We start from the raw sequence: 21440 nt of genomic DNA, 5'->3' as shown, positions 1-21440 counted from the left end.
CTTATTCTCCTATTGTAAAACTATACTAAGGGTACCAACAAAAGCAAACTTACCTGAGGAAATCTACTGTGCCTTTCCAATAAAGCTGAAAAGCATGGCTGGTAATAATGCGAAAAGCATGCAGGTAGATATGGATTAATGGAGGTTCTCCTACTGCCCCCAAAAGCCAGATGAGTACCATACTCCGTCTTCATTGCAATTTGGATGAAGAGCAATACTGTTTGTCCCCTTTTGTGAATTCGTCCAGCTGCCTCCTCTTAGCTTTCAATGTCTAAGCCTACACACATAAAAAATTCAAGCTTGACCTGCATGCAATATTTATCAGTAACTGAATAGGGGTTAACTTTGTTGTCCGGCTTTGTGAACAAGCATATTTTTACTTAATTTCTTCATATCCCATCTTTTTTTATTTTTGTTAACTCAAGGTAGTGAACATACTCAATGCTCCTTCCTATTTTCCCCAACAACACTGAGATGGGTTAGGCTGAATGACTGGCTTGCCTGAAGTCACCCAACCAGCTTTCTTAACTAACACAGCACTAGAACTCCCACTCTCTAGCCTTGTGGTGCCATAACCACTAGACCAAATTACAAAGAAATATTATGTGAAGTTTGGAAGAAACTGGCAGCAGGAAGATTTTAAGGCAAGGAATCAAACTTTAAATTATTCACCATCAGGACAATGAGCCAGTTGGTCTATGATCCAAGTAAAGAAATTTCATGGTGTTTTTTTGTTAAAGGGAAGACTTGTGAAATTGAATCCTGGTCATTTGGCAGAAAAACTTCAGTTTTTCTGCCAAAGTTTTCTGCCAAGTTTTCTTTTCCCAATTAATCAAGCCAGAGATTTCTGACTTCATCAAGCATGTATCTAAGCAGTTTTCAAACAAACCTGTATGAATGTAAACTAGTAACTGAATTCAGGATGTTTTGAAACCTTCCAGCAAATTCGGATCCAATCTGGTTCATTATCCAAATCAGTGTAGCTCAAATGGTCTATTTCTATATTGCTGTTCTACCACCAAGGAAGCTATTTGAAGTTGGTTCTAAAGATAATGAATTACAAAATATATTGAGAAAGGGCACAGCTGAATGCTAGAAATAGGAAGGAAGAGATTTCAAATGTGAACTTGAGGGTTACAAAATACTGCAAAATAACAAAAGCCACTTGGGACTAAACACTGGAAAAATCAGTGCAACTTTTCAGCATGATTCCAGAATAATGGGTATAAACTTATAAAGCAGCAATTTTTAGGAGATAAAGTTGGACATATTGAGCGCATCAGGCTGCTCCCGCCTTCCTTCTGATATTTCAAATGAGCACCAATTGCAAATTGAGCTCTTTCAAGAACCAACACTAATTGTTACGTTTCTGAATAGTTTATTGAAAATTTCAAAAAAGTGCTACTGCATTCCTGGATTCCTCCTTTTTTCAGTCAAATGTACCATTCTTCTCCTGTAGAGAAAAAAAATTAGAGGATTATTACACTGACCAGCAAGAAATCAAGATTTTTATGGCTGAATATACTATTGCTGTATCCTGCATGTTTATTTTTATTTCTATTTCATTTTTGGCCAACTCAAGAACACAAACATACATAATAAGTAATAATCTTATTTTCCACACACAATCAGGTGTGATAGGTTGAAAGTGATTGACCTGAAGTCACCCAGTCAGCTTTCATGCTAAAAAAAATAACTGGAACTCATCTCCTGGTTTCTAGGCTAGTACACCAAATTGGCTCTCCAGGATATCTATGAATCATTTAAATTGGGTTTAGCATATTAAATGCAAATCAAGACTTGACATCAGAGTTACATGCAGCTTCAAGACTCTTAACCATTGGAAAACCTGGTGTTCCCAAAAATAACTTAGATAAAAGCCAAGATCAGACTAAACCTGGATTTGTTTGGTCATAACTTTGGTTTTCTTAAATGTGAACCAAGCAAAAAGAAAGGCTGGACACCTGTCACAATTTTATATGAATAGCCTTATCCTTAATTTTTTCTTCTAGCAGTAGAATTTAAGAGATACTCCTTAGTATATCTACTGCAAACTGCTCTGATGCATGCCATTAAGATGTTTTTTAACTGTTATTTGGAAGGGGGGGGAGACCACTGCAACAAGTGATTCATTTCATGGCCAGCTTGGCTAGAGAGAATCTGAGAACTGAAAGTGACATTGTGACGCCAGAGCCCATCCCCTGCACCAATGCTTAACAGATAGCAATTTAGTTTCTGCTTCACTCCACAAAAAAAGATCCTCATCATCTCTAGTTCTACCAGCAATCTGCTTCTACTCTTGAATTGCTGCCCAGAGCCACTTGGTGAAATGGGTGGCCATACAAATTGAACAAAATGAATGAACGAACCCTTCAAACGTTCAACAAGAACCTAGCCCCATTTCCTTACCTACGTATTGCAGACGACTTCTCTCTACAACGTTCAATTGTGTGGGCAAATACTGCTTATTGGTCAACTGCAAAGTAAAATTGTTTTCATTGTAACATGGAGCATGCTAACAAGTTGTTTTGAATTTAATATAATCCAAGGTTTAATAAGTTTAGGGAGGAAACATGTTTTTTTTCTCCGGTGATAGCAGTCTATCAGGGCAACTGGTCTATCCAAATATGGAACGGAGTATACTGCTTTTGCCTTTCAGGAGCCTTCACAGACTATTTTTGTTTTGTCAGTAAATATAGATTTAGAGAGGAAAATTTTTAAAATGTAGCATAGCATTGTGGCAAATAAGTCATTAGCCTTACATTTTTATTTTACTTGGGAGGACTTTTAACCCTTAGTTCCATGAAGTGAAAGCCTTACCTTATATGGGAGTGTTCTAGTTTCATCCAGCTGATATTATCTTCACCTAAAGGATAAGAATTAAAGTTAGTAGGGGAAAACAGACTGAAATATTTCTGAAAACAAAATTAAGTTTAAACATTAAGTGCAACTTATGAACTTGTAAAATTGAGGGGAATTTTACAAAAGCTACTAAGACTCATTGGGTAGCAAGGGGCACAAGAAGGGAGATGAATATTTTATTCCAAAGACTGAAACACAGGATAGTGAACAATTGCAACTACTCTTAAGACTTAACCCTGTACTGCCCCTTGGAACAGATGCTGCCTAATCAGGACAGTTGCAGCCAGAGGTACACTGCCCCTTAGGTGCAAGTGCAAAGCCATTGCATTCAGCTATTTAACTGCCTCTCTGAATTGCTGCCATGCACCCCTACCACCCCATAAAGCAAATCATCTTTTCAGGTAATTGAAGGACAAGCCAAAGCTTTCTGAATCTTTACAAGACAGAGAAGAATTTGCTTGCTAGACTATTACAGATTTTCCCCCCTGTGGTTGTCCCTAGCCATTTTCAAATGTTCTTATTAAGGGCATAAAGTGAAAGGTCAACCTTTCCACCTGCAACTAATTCTTAATGGCCCTTGTAATGTCAGAAACACTGCCAAGCCAGCCAATGTGCCAGTTTCAAGACCACATCTTAATTTATTACTTTTGCAAAACAAAAGGTTATATAGGAATACAAATTATATTTCTTCTCCCTAGCTATTTGTCTGCAGCCACCCCTTCCCGCATTTCATTGTGCCAATATTGAATGTCGAAGTTTTCTGAAGGGGGGGATTGGTAATACACCACCATTGGGCTTCCACAAACAGTTGCTAATGGAACAGACAAAATGGGAGATGCCTCCCTCTTCTCCCCCTCCCCCAGGCCCCCCTCTCTTGCAGCATTTGCTTAAGCCCAGCAAGTAGCATAAAGACAGATCTGCAACTGACCTGTTGATTCCAACCTTGCTAGCTGTGATGGTGGAAAACAACCAATGGTCCAAACAAACCTAAAAAAGCACAATCTCTTCACGTTGGGCTCCAATTTTAGAAGTTACCACAGGCCTTCCTGATCAGCCGCTTGAAGTTACTTGCAGAGTTTCAGCCCCCTGGTTGCTTAGGTGTTTCCTAGTCTTGGGGGGGAGAGCTTCAGCCAATAGAAGCTTTTCCGTACTGTAACAAAGCCTCCCCCCAATAATGTTAGGAAAGTGCTTCTGTCCTCACATAGCACTAGTAACCGGAACTGAGAACCTAGCAAAGTACGCATTATGTATTCTGGCATCACACTTCTGAGCTCTGAAGTCAGTTTTTGCAAAGGGAAAATCAAAGACCAGAACAAAAAAGCTTTAACATGGAATACAATGCAAGCACTTTTTATTATTTCTTATGCCACTTACACACTTAAGAGATGTTTTGATCAGAGTTACTGCCCTTAAAGACTTAATGTATTTACAACTGCAGTTAATCATGTACATAAGAAACTGGAGTCCAATTCACCTGTTTACTAAAAATTCACTTATGTCAAGAGATATAATCCCCACGCTTCAAGCCATTGGCATATTGGTTCAAACTGAGTAGTTACTATGGTTGAATATATCTGCAGCCCAGTTATATAGGAAACATACTTATTTACTGAGTTCGTTATACTACTACTTGGAATATCCAGCTTGGAATATAACTAGTTCCACAGTGAACATGCTGTTCATAGAATTTAAAGTACACCTTCTCTCAGTATGTCTACGGTTCATACTGACAAGGGACTTTAAAAAAAACATTCTTCTCTTGCAAACCACCCAGGTACAAAAGACTAGGAACTCCAATCCATTACTTGGCTGTTAAGATTCACTGCTGAATCCTGTTCACAAAACAGCCTTTTTTCTTCAAACACACTGAAACATGAAATTTGACAGAACTGCACTTCAGTTTTAAGTTGAGCATTGCTGTATCTTATGAATTGATCAAGAGCCAAATGTTATGAATTGCTTTCAAGACACATTAGATAGACCTAGCTAGCACAACAAAGCCAATAGTTCTGGAGGGCAACTTACATTAGATATATAAAACCCTATTTTTTTGTTCATCAACTACATTAGATATAAAACCCTATTTTTTGTTCATCAAGTAGTAAGCAAAGTAACCTATTCTTTTTGGTAAAATGCATGGATTAGAGTAAGGGGAGATCTCAAATTATTATTTTTTATGTTATCACAGTCATCATCCCACAGCCAGCCACCCATATATTAACTTCACACTATAGTTACAAAATACTTCAATACTACTTCAAACCTAACAGAGCAATTACTATTAAAAAGGGAAAATACCAATGTATTTATCTGCCTGACCATGAAAAGTGTTTTCATACAACTTTTAATATATAGCTAGTATGAACTAAAAGCAACCATTCCTATACACAATGGAGACCATGAGCAGTAAAATTATGCATAGATTGAACTCACTTTCCCCTCCCATTGAACTCTATAAAAATGTCTTTGTCACACAGTGAAGAAAGAAACAAGTCATATGCACGAAGAAATCACGGGTCTGAGGCAAAAGTGTCAGCATCATTAGTCAGCTTGCCTAATGCTGATTGCAGGTTAGGCCTCAAAACTAAGCACCGTACAGTATGAGAAGTGCTGCACTGAAATCCCATTGTCAGTAGTGTGATGCCAGAATACCCCCATAGCAAGATTACACAGAAAGTCACCAAGTTAGATTATAGTTCTTTTTACCTACCTGTATGCAGGCGACAATGAGAATCTTGGAGCAAGCAGGAATACTACATCCAGGTGCTAATGTCCATTGCCACTTGTGGTACTACGTTCCTCACAGTTATGCACTGCGGAAATGCTGTCTAAGTGCTGTTACATAGCAGGCCACTACTTTTAAACAGTGTCATATTGCAGTCTCAAACTCCAGAGAAAAGCATGCTGCCACAAGTGGTTGCCAAGGAGATGCCAAGAACTTTTTAAAAACAAATATACCACAAAATACGCACAGAAACAGAAATTCATTTATTACAACTAGAAAGGATGTGGTTATAGCATGCTATGATTGTTAAACATGGGTAGACCCTTGAATTGGGGTAACTTATGCATGACTTAAAAGGCTTAATGGCATGCAGAAGTAGAATAGTTATGCTTCTGCTCAAAAGGCATCATCTGTTAAGTCTAAATATTTAAATCCATTTTAAAAAAAGCTAAAAAGATGAAACATTCAATTCAGTGAAAACTCCCCAACAATTTTGCTACTGAGGGATCAGCCTGTTTGTTATCCTTTGGAAGTCAGACTACTGTGCGTACTTTATATAAGGATGTTTGGCAACAGTAGCCCAATAAAGTGTTAAAAATCTACATCGGCCCCTCAACATTTCCTTCCCGTTTTAATATCAGCCTAGTTTAGACAAAATGTAAACAAGAGATGAACCTTAGGAAGGAAATGGGACCATCAGCTTCCTTCACTCTTCCAAGATTACAGTACTACAAAAGAACATGGTTTAGGATATGTGCCAGCATCCTAAGGAAAAATGGCATGTAATCTGAAAAATAAACTGAAAATTAGTTTCCATTTCCATTTCCCCACCACTGTCAGTCTTGGTGTTTCCTACAGTGGGTGTCCATGAACACCTCCTCGAGAAAAGCAGAACTGAGCTGTACGCAGCCCAGGATACAGTTAACGTCCACATTTGTATCACAAGGGTTTCTCTACATCAGAAGTCAATGCAAGAACTGTGGGTGTTCTTTCCCCTTTGATGGTAACTTCTTGAAGCTGCTTCTGGGAATATAGCTCAATTCAACCACAACACTAAATGAGAGGCAGTCCAGCAACCTTGAATATCAGCTGTTTTATCATTTCTTGGGTTTTCAAAAAGCTTGCTCAGCACAAGCTTTTGAGTCAATCCATTTTGCAGAATGAAAATACGTAATAACTGATGGCAGTGAAGTTTCATACGCTGCAGTTATAAGCGGCTTACAGGTAACTGATTCTTCCTCAGCTTTAGGACATTTAAAGTAGGGATGGGGGACCACATATGGCCTTCTGGTTATCCCAAGCTACTGGAGGTAGTAGCACAGAGAAAGTGTCAACAGTTGAAAGGAAAAAAACCAGCCAAAACAGGATGCCTGCAAGTAATCAGTACTGACTTGCCAAAGATTTTATGCCCCCCTCTCAACAATCTTCTGGGGAAAAAAGGTAGAGTAGTAAATGCAATATTACCCAGAGTAACTGTTTTAAACAGATATAAAATGGCTCCCCGTGAGGGCGGAAAAAGTTCCCCACCCTTATTTGAAAGATTTAAAGCACCCCAAGTTATTGAATTAAAAAAACCCAACAGGATTAATCACAGAATGTTCTCTGATCTGGTTCGTCTTCATTTATACCTTTTCTATACCAGGAAACGGTCCACCCAGTATTTTAGGTATGAGGGGTATATAGTCCAAGACAGCTTAACTTCTTACAGCATTTTAATAAATATAAAATGATTCAACCCTACCACGTCAACAGCACAAGTTGATACTATGTTGCCCAAGGAAAAATCTGTCAATTTTTAATGATGCTTAGATTTCTTTATGCCAGGCTTTAATCTAATAAATTACTACTTTAATCCTGAAACTTCAAAGGATATTTCATTTCTGCATTTAAGTGTTTTGATATTAAATATAATACACAAATGCCCACCAATGCTCAAACCTTTTGGATCAAGATTATGCTGGTGAAATCAAGAAAAAAATTTATTCCTTCCAATATTTGGATTGCAACTTCAATAGATATATTCAATCAAGGATTCTGTTAAGAAAACGTCCAGTGGGGACCAAAAGGCTTAACTAGGAAAAGAATTAGAAGTGAAATAGATCAACCAGATCTCATATTTTGAGTCTTATTAAAAGAATGAGATGCTAAATAACATATAGAAAGTCATGCTATGACTTATAACAGCTGGCATGGAAACGCCCTTTGGAGAGACAATAGCCAATACTATTAGATTACGTGCCCTTACCCATTTCCTTCCCACCTCCTTGTTCAAAACTGAACTACATCATTTATTAAGTTAAAAGATCTATTTCACCAAAACCCAGTTTGCTTCCTCACTGTAAGGAAGTTAAAATTTAAAAAATGTATACTTGAATAATTACAGTCAAACTTTTGCAGAGTTCTCAAAGCTTTTTCTAAGGGTAAGACTTCATTGTGATATTATATATCGAAGTTCAAGTAGATTTTAAAATCGCACAGATATTTTAGACTTGATGGCATGGGAGCATCCCAGCCACATGTATTGTGCAACACTCCAGATTTCAAGAAATGCATTGCCTTTTGGAAGTGTTATTTGCCCTCTATGCTCAGAAATTTATGATAAAAGAATCTTGCTACGTATAGACTATTTATTTTAAGCACAGTAAAAAAAGTTTACACTTGGGATTTCATATGGCACACGGTACATTGCCATCAAGGTAGGGACGTTATACATCAAAAAAGCTAGTTTAGAACACTGCGTTACATAATTAGACTTTTTTGCCCAGACCACTTACAAATTCTAAGTCATTTTAAGTTTCTAACATCCATAAAAACGTAGCTTTCTTACTAAAATGCAAGAATCAAAAAAAAAAAAGTAGTGTCTAAACAAGACAAATAAAACAAACTGGAATGAAAAATCTACAAGTCACATCTAAAATCGGGGTTTTTTGTTTGGGCCTTCATATTCTTCTCTCCCTCTCCCATAAGCTGCAGGAGTTCCAGGCCCCATTCCTCTAGGGCCCTGGCCACCTACAGGCCCCGCACCTCCCTGTCCAAATCGCTCAGGGCGCTATTAGAACAATTAAGAGTTCATTATGTGTAGTTGATGTCCATGTGTGTTTAGAATTTATATTAGAAGGTTCCGCAGTCAACGTTCGTCGATACAATCACCATTGAGTCGATCCACAGGTACCGGGAACATAGAAAGGAAAAAAGGGTAATTTAATAATTAGTTTAACTTAATACATGTCTTGTGGTATGTTCCCAACTTGATCCATTCTGAAATGTCTGTTTCAGCAAACAGATATTCCCTGAAGTGCTAAAAATTCAAGCATTAGTATGGGTTTGAACCAAGAATTCTCGTTCAAAGAAATTCTGGTTATTTGCTACAATCGCTAATCTACACCGTCAGTGAACAAGATACAAAGAAGCCCAGGAGCTTCCTAAAGCATCAGCCATTTTATATAAAAAGCAGATGCCTAGTTAAAAGGTATAAGACCACATTCTTGAAGTTACTTGGACCATGTCCATTTATTTAAATGGTTTTCAAAAGCCACTGACCCTATGAAAGTACAAGAAATAGTATGCACCTGGTTAAATTGCCAAGACAAGACAACCACTAAATGTTTGCACAATGTTAAGCTTCTTTAAATAGTTCCACTGTGGTAGAGGTCCTATGACTTCAGAGTAAGGATTAGCAAAGAGTCCATTATTATTTTGCAGAATCTGAATACATTCAAGTTGGTCTCCTCTGAATCCACTAAAGCTCAACTAAGCTAAAATAAAGCAGACCAGTTCACTTTTCAATTTACCTGATCTTTCTTCATTTCTTGATTTACCAGGCATAAGGGAGGGTGTAATGAATCAAAGATGTTGATGTTGGTATTATTGGTGCTTTCAGGGTAGCATAGGAACTATTTTACAAAAAAAACAGTTTTCCAATGCACTCAAGCTTAACAACAGAGCCAATTCACTCAGTATAATTCCTCAGACTAGCTGTATGAATCCTTTAACTAGATACGCATGCAGATGTTCTTTGTGAAAGGCTCACACTCAATTTGCTCCCCAATAACCCCACAAACAAAAGTCTAGGTTCCAAAATGCTACTGCCACAATCATCACAGATGAGAAAACATATGCATGAGCCCTTCACTGATTTGCATAAGTATCCAATCATGGAGTCACTGAGTCTGGATTTCTAGCATAAAAGTAAAACTACATCAGATTTCCTCTAACAACTGACTTACAGTTATTAGACTGCCAAAGGCCAAGTGTCATGAATGAAAAAATTCCATAAAGGAGACAATTTCTACTAAGTTTCTAAATTTACATACTTTAGAAAGACAGCACAGTGCTTCACTGAAATTTCAGGCTTTTTGTTCTAGTGCCACCAATTACAAATGAATGAGATACTTAAAACGTTTGATACACTGCATTGTTAATTTTGAAAACACACATCCAGGTTTTACCAGACAACCTATTTCAACAGAAGTCTATGGCTAATTGCAGACTCCTTTGAGCTACACGGTCAAAACAGCAACAGGGCATCTTAAGACCTTGGGGTTAAATAAATGGTATTGGTTTCTATGTTAAGAGACACATGAGCTACAAGTAGCCCATCTCATGTAGCAAAACCTTCAGTACTAGAATAGCCTCCACCCCTTCCCCCAACACTATTTTTATGTGTTAGATTAAACTCTTAAGATGAATGTGTACCAGAAAAGGATTAGACTTAGATTTTTCAGTAATTCTATTTACCAGTTGTACTACCATTATACTACTCCGAGGCTTCACGTATAATGTGAAATCAAGAATTTCTCCGAAGCCTACAAGTACAGGAACAGGAAGTAAAGTTCAAAGTGCTTGGAGAACAAGTGTACTGTCTGCAGCTACTATGCCCCTGAATATTGGTGACAACGGGGGAAGAAGCTACTGCTTTCACAGACATCCCCCGAAGCATCCGGTTAACCACTTTGGGAATAGGATGGATCTTTAGTTTGATCCAGCAGCTCCATCTATAGTCAGGAAACTTAAAATAGCACCATAACCAAATCATGTATTATTTAAGAGTCAACAAGCAACTTGCTCAAGAAATAGATTGCTAATGAGTGGCCTACCTCAAGAATTGCTTCTTTCCTCATCATCACATATTGTGTGTCAAAAGCCAGTGTGTACAAGAGAGGTAATTTAAATATACCCTACCTGTGATGAACCCATTACATTAACAAGTAGTAAAAGTATAGTGTAATTATATTTTAAAGACTTATTTTCGTCTCCCTTTATACACATTTCTATGCACCACAGTTAACTCAAGTTCAGAAAGTGACATAAGACCACTTCTGCTCCTTAAGCTAACTCAACAAGAATGTGTGCTCCCCCTCCCCTTCCAGGCAGGTTGTTAGATTACAGAACTAAAAGCTCCTTGCAAGTTTAGCCAGACAACTCCCAACCCAACTGATCACAGGAAAGCCTGCTAATATCCATTGCGGAAATATGAGCAGACCTGTAACCATACTGGCAAAGACTAGACTTAGTTTTACATTGCTCAACAAGCTTCTTGCTATTAACAAACTGCTGGAAAAGGGAAGCCTATCTAAAAGTGTAGGTTATAGAATTAATGCAAAAAAAAATATCTCTAGAACTAAGGTCAAGCTGCCACAGGATACGTTACCATATCGCTTCCCATCATAGTGCCACTCATAGATGTTTGTCCAACTCCGGGATTGGTCTCATAGCCAAGGCCAGTGCCACCTGCTAATGGTGGGAATTTCTGAGCAGTTGTACCATAGGGATCTATTAAAAAATAATAATAAAATGATTATGCATCAGATAGATCACAATGACTTATTCAGGTGGGTTTAATTGGAAAGTTTTTTTTACCTCCCATGTTCATTGCACTGGTACCACCCATTCTCATGTCTCTTTCTCTCTGCAAAGACAAACAGACGTTTTTAAGAACAAGTAAATCCCTTAAAAGCTCTGTAATGCACACCTGGATTAGAAGCTGGGAGACAATGACTTCTAATCCTGTAACAAAAGCCAGCTGGATGACCAGCTCTAAAACAGCAGGCACCAACCCTCCAAGATCCAGATTTACATCATCAAAATTGCAAAAAGTCTTTTAAATAAGTATTAAAAATTTATTCCTAGGGATCATCTGGGCAAATAGATTACTGGGATTCTTCCAGCCCTGACTTACAGGATCCATGTAACCCATTCGAGTGTAGCTTTCTTCTCTCTGTCTTCTCATTTGTTCTTCCATCTCACGTTGACGGATCATCATCTCTTCTTCCCGCCTACGTCGTTCTTCTTCTTGCCTGAAAATACAATTGCTCTTTTATAATTTGTACTTTTTTTAGAAGACTTGAATAGTGTACCAATTCATTTTACCACAAAATCATCCTATCTTATTTAAGCTAAGAACTAAGACTTCAAAATAGTTACTGTAAATAAGCTTCATGAATTATAATAAATAAATCTATTGGGAAGAGACAAGGCTGAACAAAACACAGCACTAATCCTCCACTAGTTCCTGCACTTGGTTCTAAGCAATTTTTGATTGCCCACAGCTACGTACAAAACTTGTAGTTAAATACAGAATTAATAACAGGTTCAAATTACCTCAATTGTATTTCTTTTCGTTTTTGCATCTCTTGATTGTGAAGTTCCTCCATGCGTCTCAGTTCCTCTTGTCGCCTCATGAGATCTGCAAGTATGACCATTTAAGCAACTATTGTTTAATAATCGATTATGAGTTTCTATCAATTAAAGAGAATCTAAATTTGATGGGCATCCCTGAAATCATTTATTAAATGCAAAAAGCCTAACAAGGAAATTTGTATAGACACATTTGTCTCCAGATTATTTTAAGTGAATGATTCATACATACAACACTTAGGAGACACATACTTAGGCAGTTGATGGAAGACAAAATAATTTCAGCTCAAACTTTTTTCTGAAACAGAAGTGTAAGACTATAAGAGAAAGACGGTGCAAATAAAATATAACTGGCACTCACAGAGTGGTGGGGCTTATTAATAACAATGAGTCTGCTTACAGGAAGGAAGTACAAGGGCTGACATTGTGGTGTAAAGAAAATAATCTTACACTTAACACCAAAAAAACTAAAGAACTTATAATTGACTTCAGGAGGGAGAGAGATGTACATTTACCATTGTGAGGAGGTGGAGAAGGTTGGTAGTTTTAAATTTCTGGGCATTTATATCTCGAAGGACCTCTTACGGACTATGAATATTAATATGCTTCTGAAGAAGGCACAGAAGAGGCTGTACTTCCTAAGAATGCTCAGGAAGATAAATCTATCTCAGCATCTACTTCTGTCCTACTATCGCAGCACCATTGAGTGTCCTGACATACGGCATTCTTGAATGGTATGGGATCTGAGTGTGTTTATTTTAGTGCCTATATCAAACTACACAGAGCCTATTTTGGGGCTCTGGCGCTCATCTCTGACAATATATATAAAGAGATGTATTCATAAATATACATCATAATATAAATATACATGGAAATATAAAACAGACCATGTTCCTCAGAGTGAACCTGTTTCATAAAACCTCTCAACTCAGATTTCACCAAAATGAAAAGTTCCATGGAGGCTGCTTTGCTTTGTGAGTCTGCTGCAGTTAAATTGTGAATGAAGATGGTGACTCCTTATGATCTTAAAATGTTAATTATGGTAAAACAGACATAAAATCTCTAGAGAATCATTAAAACTGCCCAGAATATCATCGGGCTCCAGCTACCAGCCCTGGATGACATCTTCGCATCTCGCTGTTTGAGGAAGTTGCACAACATTCTCAGAGACTCTTCCCATCCTGCTTACAATCTTTTTGGACTGTTGCTTTCTGGCAGAAGGTACAGAACAATTAAAACTCAGACCACACGTCTTCTGAATAGTTTTTATCCCAGAGCTATAATTGCACTCAATGAACTAAAGGGCCACCATCAGTGAGCTGTTGGACAGCATTACTTGGTCTGTTGTGTGGATGTTTGGGTGGTTCAGGGGTGGGGAATTTGTGGTGGGTGGGTGTGTGTTTGGGGATTGTTATGTGTTGGACCTGGTCTTTGGGTGTTAAGTGAATTTCGTTGTATGAGTATACTGTGTATACACATACAATGACAATAAAGTTATTATTATGGTACATCCTTCCCCCTGAAATGGTACCATCACTTTTGATATTTACTGGATCAGTCATGCTCTCAGGCCTAGGATTCCCAGGGAACTATTGATGGCTCCCTTATTGAGTGGGAGCTATCAAGATAAATATCTGGTTTCCTGAGAATCCTAGGCCCGAGAGCATAACCAGCATTTTACACTCTCTCTTCACCATGGTTAGTATTTTTATGCTACTATTATGGCTTTTTAGATGTTTATATTAGCTGTTTTAGCCAGCTGTTATACACCACCCAGAATCACCTTTAGCGATGAGATGGGAAGTTATATAAATGTAATAAACCTAAAAACAGTAAATTTATATTTTAAGATGTACGAGGGCAGTGGTGGCCAACCTGTGGCACGCAGAGCCCTCTCTGTGGGCACACGAGCCATTGCCACAGTTCTTTTTCAGGTCTCTGCGACGCATGCGCAGGGCACGCGCACACATGCATCTGCAGCTTGAAGTTTGGCCACGCGCGCACACTTTGAGCACTTCGTGCCTAAAAGGTTTGCCATCACTGTACTAGGGTAAAAGCAAACATTAGAATACCAATAGTGAAAACCTGAGGGGAAAAAATCAAGTAAAAATCTCAGCCAGAGATCTGTGCCCTATACCTTGGCGTAAAAGGTTTGCCTGATGCTCATGATAAGCATCCTCCATCTCGCTTTCCAGTTTGTCCTTGGCATCTTTCATATTTTTCTCTACTTGATCTCTCTGCTGTTTCTCCATTTCATCCAAGGATTTCCACCGTTGAGAATATTCATACTCAAAACTTCCCGGTTGTGCAAATCGTGGTGGTGTCTCTCTCTCCCTAGAAATCCAATTGAAAATAAAATGCAAATTTATGGTTTTCAAAATAACTAGCAGTGATGCTGAAAAAACAAACATACTGTAACACTTTTCTTCATCTACAGATTGCTATTGTGCTGCCACTCAAAGTCAAGTACAGAAGAAACTGTAGTTTTAAGACAGTTACAGAGGAAGACGCTTTGACTTTTTCAGTGTACTTTTGAAAGGCACCATTCCATCAAAATAGTTAATAGAATGAACACCATATGAGCCTGGCTGGAACTGACAGGTTTGTGCGCCATCTCCTACTAACAATGCCCTACTTTTCAGTTTTTCACTTCAAGTGGACTTGAATTTCAATTTGTGCATTTTCAATTTGTCATTTTTTTAAAAAGCCTGCAAAATATAAGATTTGGCCACGAATTCTGATAGTACTATTGCTTCTCATCAGTCCAAATGTTTATTCCAGTTGCGTTTAATTTACAAAGTGTGATATTGTTCTGGATAAACTCAAAATCAAATTGCAATTATTTAAGTAAAGATGCCTTAAGTAGTATGTTAATACTACTTTAAGTGTTTAAGTGTTACTTGCTTAAAAACCTAGAAGGTGTAAGAGCACTAAATTTAAATTATTTCAAAATAAAACTCTGAATGTTTTAGATATATTTATGCTACAAAAATTCACCAAATGAAACAATTCAATTTTATTTAAGTAAGTTAGGTGACCTACTCTGGCTGTAAGAAAAAACTGAAAATAATTAATTACTTAATAAAACTGAAAGTGAAAAATACATAAATATCAATTCAAAGCAATATAAACTTTTCCAGAAAATTTCTAATTTACATTACTGAAAACAGGAATGAGTCAAATCATAATGTAGAAAGGCATACTCCTCTAGATAAACTATAAGATTAACAGGGAACACATATTCTAAATTATTAACTACAGTTTAGTTGTGTCAATTCTACACAGTTACATCTCCTTACTTTTGATACATTGGATTTTTCTGAGCCAGCTTTTCTGGAAGACCGTCTTCATCATCCAGCTGTTCAAGAGGCTCCACAATAACTGGCCTGGGAGTGCTGAAAATCAGAGACAAAAGTATTGAGTTTGGTTTAAATACTGGCCTTTAAGCTTAAAGCTTTTATTTAAATTCAGTCCAGTCTTCAGTTACTAAGCTACAGAAAAAAAAGAGGCCTACTTACGTTGTCAGAAGAAAGACACCTTCAGTACAACGTTCAAATGCTTTTCGCGCTGCAGGCTTAGACGCAAATTCCACAATGCCCTTTCCTGTGGATCTGCCACGATCATCTACTATCACAATAGCTCTTTCAATTGGACCAAACTGAGAGAAAGCTTCTTCCAATAATTCATTTGACACATATGGGGAGAGATTACGCACAGAAAGAGCAGCAGCATGGGTGGCAAAGCGCACACGAAGCTGCCTTCCTCTCATAGGAATATCATCAAGTTCTGCCTTTGCAATTTCAGCCAAAGCTCTAGATTCCTGTAGATAGGTTAATAAATCTTAATTTAGAAGAATGTTCAACAATGTAAGAATAATTTTAGTATTAAAAGTCTTTTAAAAAAACCCTTGAGCATCAATGCTTACCAGTTTAATAAAGCCAAAACCTTTTCCCTTGTTAATAAAGACTTCTCCTGGTTCACCATATTTGGAGAATAATCTCTTAAACTCATCTTCAGTGATATCAGCAGGCAAATTCCCAACAAACAGCCGGCAGCGCTGAGTATATGTTTTCTCTCCAGGGCGTCTCAAAAGTGACAGATTTGCTTTAAAACCCTAACAAAATTAAAGATAGTTAATGCTTGTATTTAAAAAGCACTCACATCATTTTATTTATTTCCCTTACACACATAGTATCATGCAAGCATAGACTCTGATTGCACTCATAGCTTACTCCATATCCAAGTCAACACAGTAGATCACCTGGAAATACCCAGTTTCATATGCTATTATTCTTTTTTCATATTTACTTTCATTTACATTTCAATATTTCAAGAGAGTACTGAGTAATCTAACAATTTTCCATTTAGAAAGACTTGATGGATCTATCACAAACCCAATCAACAACCATCACTGCACTGCCCCTGCAGTATTTTTAAAAAGGGGAGAATGCTCTTAAGCATTGGCTGCCCATGTACATGGTGCACCAGACAATATTTTTACATAAAACAACAACTATTTTTTCTATTGCATTTAAACGTAAGCTTCTCTTTCACAAAAACTGTACAGAACATGTCAAAATTGAATAAAGTTACCTTTACCCAGCCATGAAAAGAAATGCAATGTCTGCACCCTTCACGCTTATTCTAAAAGCTAAGGCACTATCACTGCATTTTATAAGTACTTCACGGTATGTCTTCCCAGGTTTTCCATTAAATTTTGCCTAATAGCATCTACACTAGTAAGAAATCACAAATTCAAACATTCATGAAACTTTAAATCTACACCTATTAAAAAAACACTGATCATAATTATAGCCCAGGACAGCTAGTAATGTGACCGGATCATAATTATGTGATTTTACACTAACTACAGTATATTATATATTTAATACATAGCCTAAGACAATTCCTCTTCATTCAATGCAGCTCAGGCAAGCCAAAAGATTAGATACCAGTTATCTAAACTGTCTTGCATCATTTTCTCCCAAGGCACTTAGCACAGCATTAAGTTTCATTTATTAGGCCTTTACTTCAATATCTCTTATTAAAAGTATCACAATTGTAATACAACTCATCACTATCACATTCATCTATGATATTATGTAGCAGTTTCAGTATTCAAAAATATGCAATTATATATAAAAATCATCATACAGAAAAATGCCACATGAAACAAAGCAATCTATCAGTCATTCGTTTTGTGTAGGAAACGGAATTCAAACTAGAAAATGAAAAAAATGTTTCAAAGCATCACAAGTGCCACTGCTAATACTCCTATTACCCTACCATAAAAACAAGGTAGCTAACTATGGCCCTGAAGGAAAAACCATCAGGCTTAATTTAGTTCACATAAACCACTAATGCACAGCATATGGTTCCTTGATTTAAGAATAGTGTCATCTGCAAGCCATGCTTTATACATATTGCTTTATATAAATCTATTTATGGTTTAATTACTAAATCAGGTTACCAGATAAATGACCAACCTTTGGCGAACCTCAACTTTTTCAGAATGCACATATCAAACTACAATAAAACTAAAAGAGCAAGGATTACTTTATTTATACTGTATTTTTAATCCTGCACTACAATATGTTGCTTGCCTTAGATTGAGAGTAACTAGGTCGCTGCTTTTCAGCCTTTGTGGCTAATAGAGAATTCAAAATGGGGATTCAAGGAGACATGAGCAAATTTGGAAGTTTCTTGCTGTGGCACACTGTACAGATTTTTTTTATATAAATATACCCAATACACCTTCCTCTTTTCCCCACAACAATCATCCTGTGAGGCGAGTTGGGCTGAAAAAGTGAGAAATGCAGTCACCCAGCCAGCTTTGGTACTTAAGGGAGGCCTAGAGCTCAGTCTTCTGGTTTCTAAGTCAGCACCATAACCACATGAAACTGGCTCTCTATATTGCACTAGTATATGTCTGGATATGCACTAGGGTGCTGTACAGACACCAGGCTAAAATCTTGAAAACCATCCTAGTACTTCCTTGGGCCAGGCATTCACTATCTGCCCTAGGAAGGAAACAATGACAAATCACTTCCACTATTGTTCCGCAGCATATTATTTCGCAAGTGATTTGATTTGCCACTGCCACCTCCCTAGGTCTGTGACTGGCCCCCAAGATCGAGAGAAGGACCAGTTCTTGCAGTGAAGGACCAGAAGGCGGGCACCTACTATGAACACAGTCATCCTACTAATGGCCTTTTTCTCAGAATAGTGTGATCTCTGCGATCAAGGATACTGCCAATAGAATAGAATAGAATAGAATAGAATAGAATAGAATAGAATAGAATAGAATAGAATAGAATTGAATTGAATTTTTTATTGGCCAAGTGTGATTGGACACTCAAGGATTTGTCTTGGTGCATATGCTCTCAGTGTACATAAAAGAAAAGATACATTCGTCAAGAATCATAAGGTACAACACTTAATGATAGTCATAGGGTACAAATAAGCAGTCAAATCATATTAGTAAACAGTCAATATAAATCGTAAGGATACAACAAACAAAGTTACAGTCATGCAGTTGTAAGTGGGGGGAGATGGGTGATGGGAACGATGAGAAGACTAATAGTAATGCAGACTTCGTGAATAGTTTGACAGTGTTGAGGGAATTATTTGTTTAGCAGAGTGATGGCGTTCGGGGAAAAAACTGTCCTTGTCTAATTAATCATTTTAAGGTAGCAAAAATCAGGACTTTGCACACACGGAAAGCAGACTCTTTCAAGGCTGTTCTGGGCAGCTCTTACGAAAGGAAACCATTTCTCCCCCTCCCCCCCTTAAAACCCGAGAACTCATCGGCCGCCGCCTCCGCCACGCCCCACTGCAGAGATCACTCCGAAGGCTCCGGCCCTCCTCGCGCACGCGCACTCCCGCGCCCAAGATGGCGGCCGAGCGCGCCGTCGGGGGGAGGCGCGCGGCAAAGAGGGAGCGGGAGGACATACACCGGCGCCATCTTGTGTTTAAGGCAGAGCCGGGAGGGGCCGCCGCGGTTCCTGCTTACCTCAGTGTCGGAGACCTTCTCGTCCCCCCCACCCTGCTGCTGAGACGGAGGGTGGTGCTGGTGCTGAGACGAATGCTGGTGCTGGCTCTGCCCTCCGCGCCTTTCGCCGCCGCGGTGTTGTTGTCCGGGGCCGCCACCGCCGCTGCTCTTGGGGCCGCCGCCTGGCTGGGGCCCTCCTTTTAGGCCACTTATGGGTCCTCCTCCTCCTCCACCTCCGGGAGATGGGCCGGATCCCTTCTTGGAACCGCCCTGGCCGGAGCTTTGATTCGGCGGCGCGTTACTCTGCTGCGGCGGCGGCGGCTGCGCCTCCCCGCCTCGGCTGCCGCTCTGGAGCCCCGACGGAGCGGCGGGTGCCGAGGCCGAACTCGGTGTGGAGATGGAAGAGGCGGAGGACGAGGTGGCGGGCGTCGCGCCGATCTGATTCTGGTTCGGCCCCAAGGAAGGCGACGAGGCTGCCGGGCTGGAGGAAACGGAGGCCGCGGAGGAAGGCGGAGTGGAGGTCGAGCTCGGCGGTTTAGTAGGCTCCGGCTTCGGGGCGCCGCCGGGGCCGCTGCCGCCGATATGATGGTGGCCGCCGCGCGATTGCCCTATGCCGACCCCCATGCTCGGCGGCGGCGAACGGAAGTCGTGGTTGCCCGGGAGGCCGCCACGGCCTCCGCCGCCGCCGCGCCGGTGGAAGCCGCCTCCACGGCTACGAAAACGGTCTCTCGACATGGCGAATATGGTGGCGGTTGAGATGGGGCCTGACGGCGACACGACGCTTTTCTTCCTCAGAGTCCGACCAAAGACAAAATGGCGCCAGACGCAGAGATTAAAAAAAACAGCCTCGCGGCCGCCTTTGTCTCGCCCTTTTATAGCCTCGGCGAACAGGCGCAGTCCCCGCCTTTCCGCCTTGCTTTCCCCTTGAGTGAGCCAATAGAGAACTTCCCCAACTAGATTGGCAGCTTTCCGAACCGATCGCCAACAAAGCAGGGGAGGAGGGGGAGAAAAGGCGGCCGCCTTCAACCCCTTTCCCCCGGGGTTCCGTCATTCGTCCATTCGCGAGCCGTAATACAGAAAAAAGCGACTCGGAGGCCTTTCACTTACGCTTCCGCCGATTGGATGGTTTGGTTTCCAAAAGGCGGGGCTGGGTGGTTGAATGGGCGGGGCTCTAAACGGTGCGCATTGTCTTGCTGCGGACAGAGGCCACGTGGGCTGGGCTGGATGAATGAATGGCCGTTTTGCTTACCTTGAGCATCTTTTCTCTCTCGACCCTCCACTATACTTTACTATAGGGATGCATTCCCTTACTATGAACGTCATTCATAAATACATTTAGATTTATCTCTCCAGTTCTCCGCCGCGTTCCTGCTCTGCCGCATTATTTAAACAACAGGGAAAGAATAAAGTATTGAGCAAAAGAAACTAAATGCAGGAATTAAGAAATAAGAGTTCGCTCCAGAGCTCACTAGTGCTGCTACCTCCTTGCAAACTACAAGCGGTTTGAGCGTTTCTACACAAGCGCCGCCTTTTATATAGACTTGTGTGCAGTGTTGTGACGACAGGAGAGACGTAGGGAAGGGTGGAGCTTGCATTGTGGCGTCGCAATGCAATATTTTACCTTTTTGATGTCGGTCGTTGAGACTGGAGGTTTAGGGCAATCAAACTTCATGATGGATGAATCTCGGGCTCCTGTGATTAAACCCGATTCAAACTTCCTTAGGTCCCCCATCTAGAGACGCCAAACTCCTCGTTTCTGTGTGAAAAACTATTCCATCAATTTTAGCTGCTGCTCTTATAAACTATCATTTGAAATTGACCCAGATTTGCAATCAACACAGCCTTTTTTTTTTTTTTAAGTTGTCCCATGCCAAATTGAAGACAAAACATTTTTTTTCCCTATACGGAGAACTGCCAATTTTATGTTTATTTCTTGGCAGGATTGCAAATATGTGTAGCCACTCTTGTCTCTTCCGAAGGATGGATCTTGCCAAGTTTCAAATGATGAATTTTGAGGAGGTTATGCTTATTACTGTATTCAACAGCAACCAAATAAATATTGATGTTCTGAGCACAATGAAAAAGGCCAAATATAAAATGCTGAAAATAGATCTGATTATTTAATGTGTTTTAATAGCATTCTGCCATACTCTTTATTTTCCACCGACTAGAGACGTTAATATCATTTATGAAAAGGCTTTGTGTTGTTTCTGTGCCTTAGTCTAT

At 39.5% G+C, this 21440-nt stretch overlaps 1 protein-coding gene across 5 annotated transcripts; it reads right to left on the bottom strand.

Moving 5' to 3' along the window:
- Positions 1-1358: 1358 nt before the first annotated feature.
- Positions 1359-20766, bottom strand: SFPQ (splicing factor proline and glutamine rich). 5 transcript variants are annotated; one of them, XM_034413390.3, is made up of 12 exons: positions 19236-20766; positions 16149-16337; positions 15742-16043; positions 15523-15618; positions 14361-14557; positions 12188-12272; positions 11766-11883; positions 11447-11495; positions 11238-11359; positions 2821-8636; positions 2410-2476; positions 1359-1453 (listed from the first exon to the last, which is right to left on the bottom strand). In XM_034413390.3, the coding sequence occupies exons 1-10, from the start codon at positions 19947-19949 to the stop codon at positions 8499-8501; spliced, it is 2010 nt and encodes a 669-aa protein (XP_034269281.2). In that variant the 5' UTR covers positions 19950-20766; the 3' UTR covers positions 1359-1453; positions 2410-2476; positions 2821-8498. The 5 variants fall into 5 exon arrangements, with proteins under 5 accessions (XP_034269281.2, XP_060547403.2, XP_087732218.1 ...); XM_060691420.2 differs by having other exon boundaries at positions 2821-2866; XM_087876092.1 differs by having other exon boundaries at positions 14361-14566; positions 19236-20760.
- Between the last annotated feature and the right edge of the window lie 674 nt (positions 20767-21440).

The sequence above is a fragment of the Pantherophis guttatus genome, chromosome 10 (assembly GCF_059756535.1).
Source record: "Pantherophis guttatus breed Tessera chromosome 10, ASM5975653v1, whole genome shotgun sequence".
Taxonomy (NCBI): domain Eukaryota; kingdom Metazoa; phylum Chordata; class Lepidosauria; order Squamata; family Colubridae; genus Pantherophis; species Pantherophis guttatus.
Note: the sequence above shows the minus strand (reverse complement) of the source record. Positions and strands in the feature narration are given on the sequence as shown.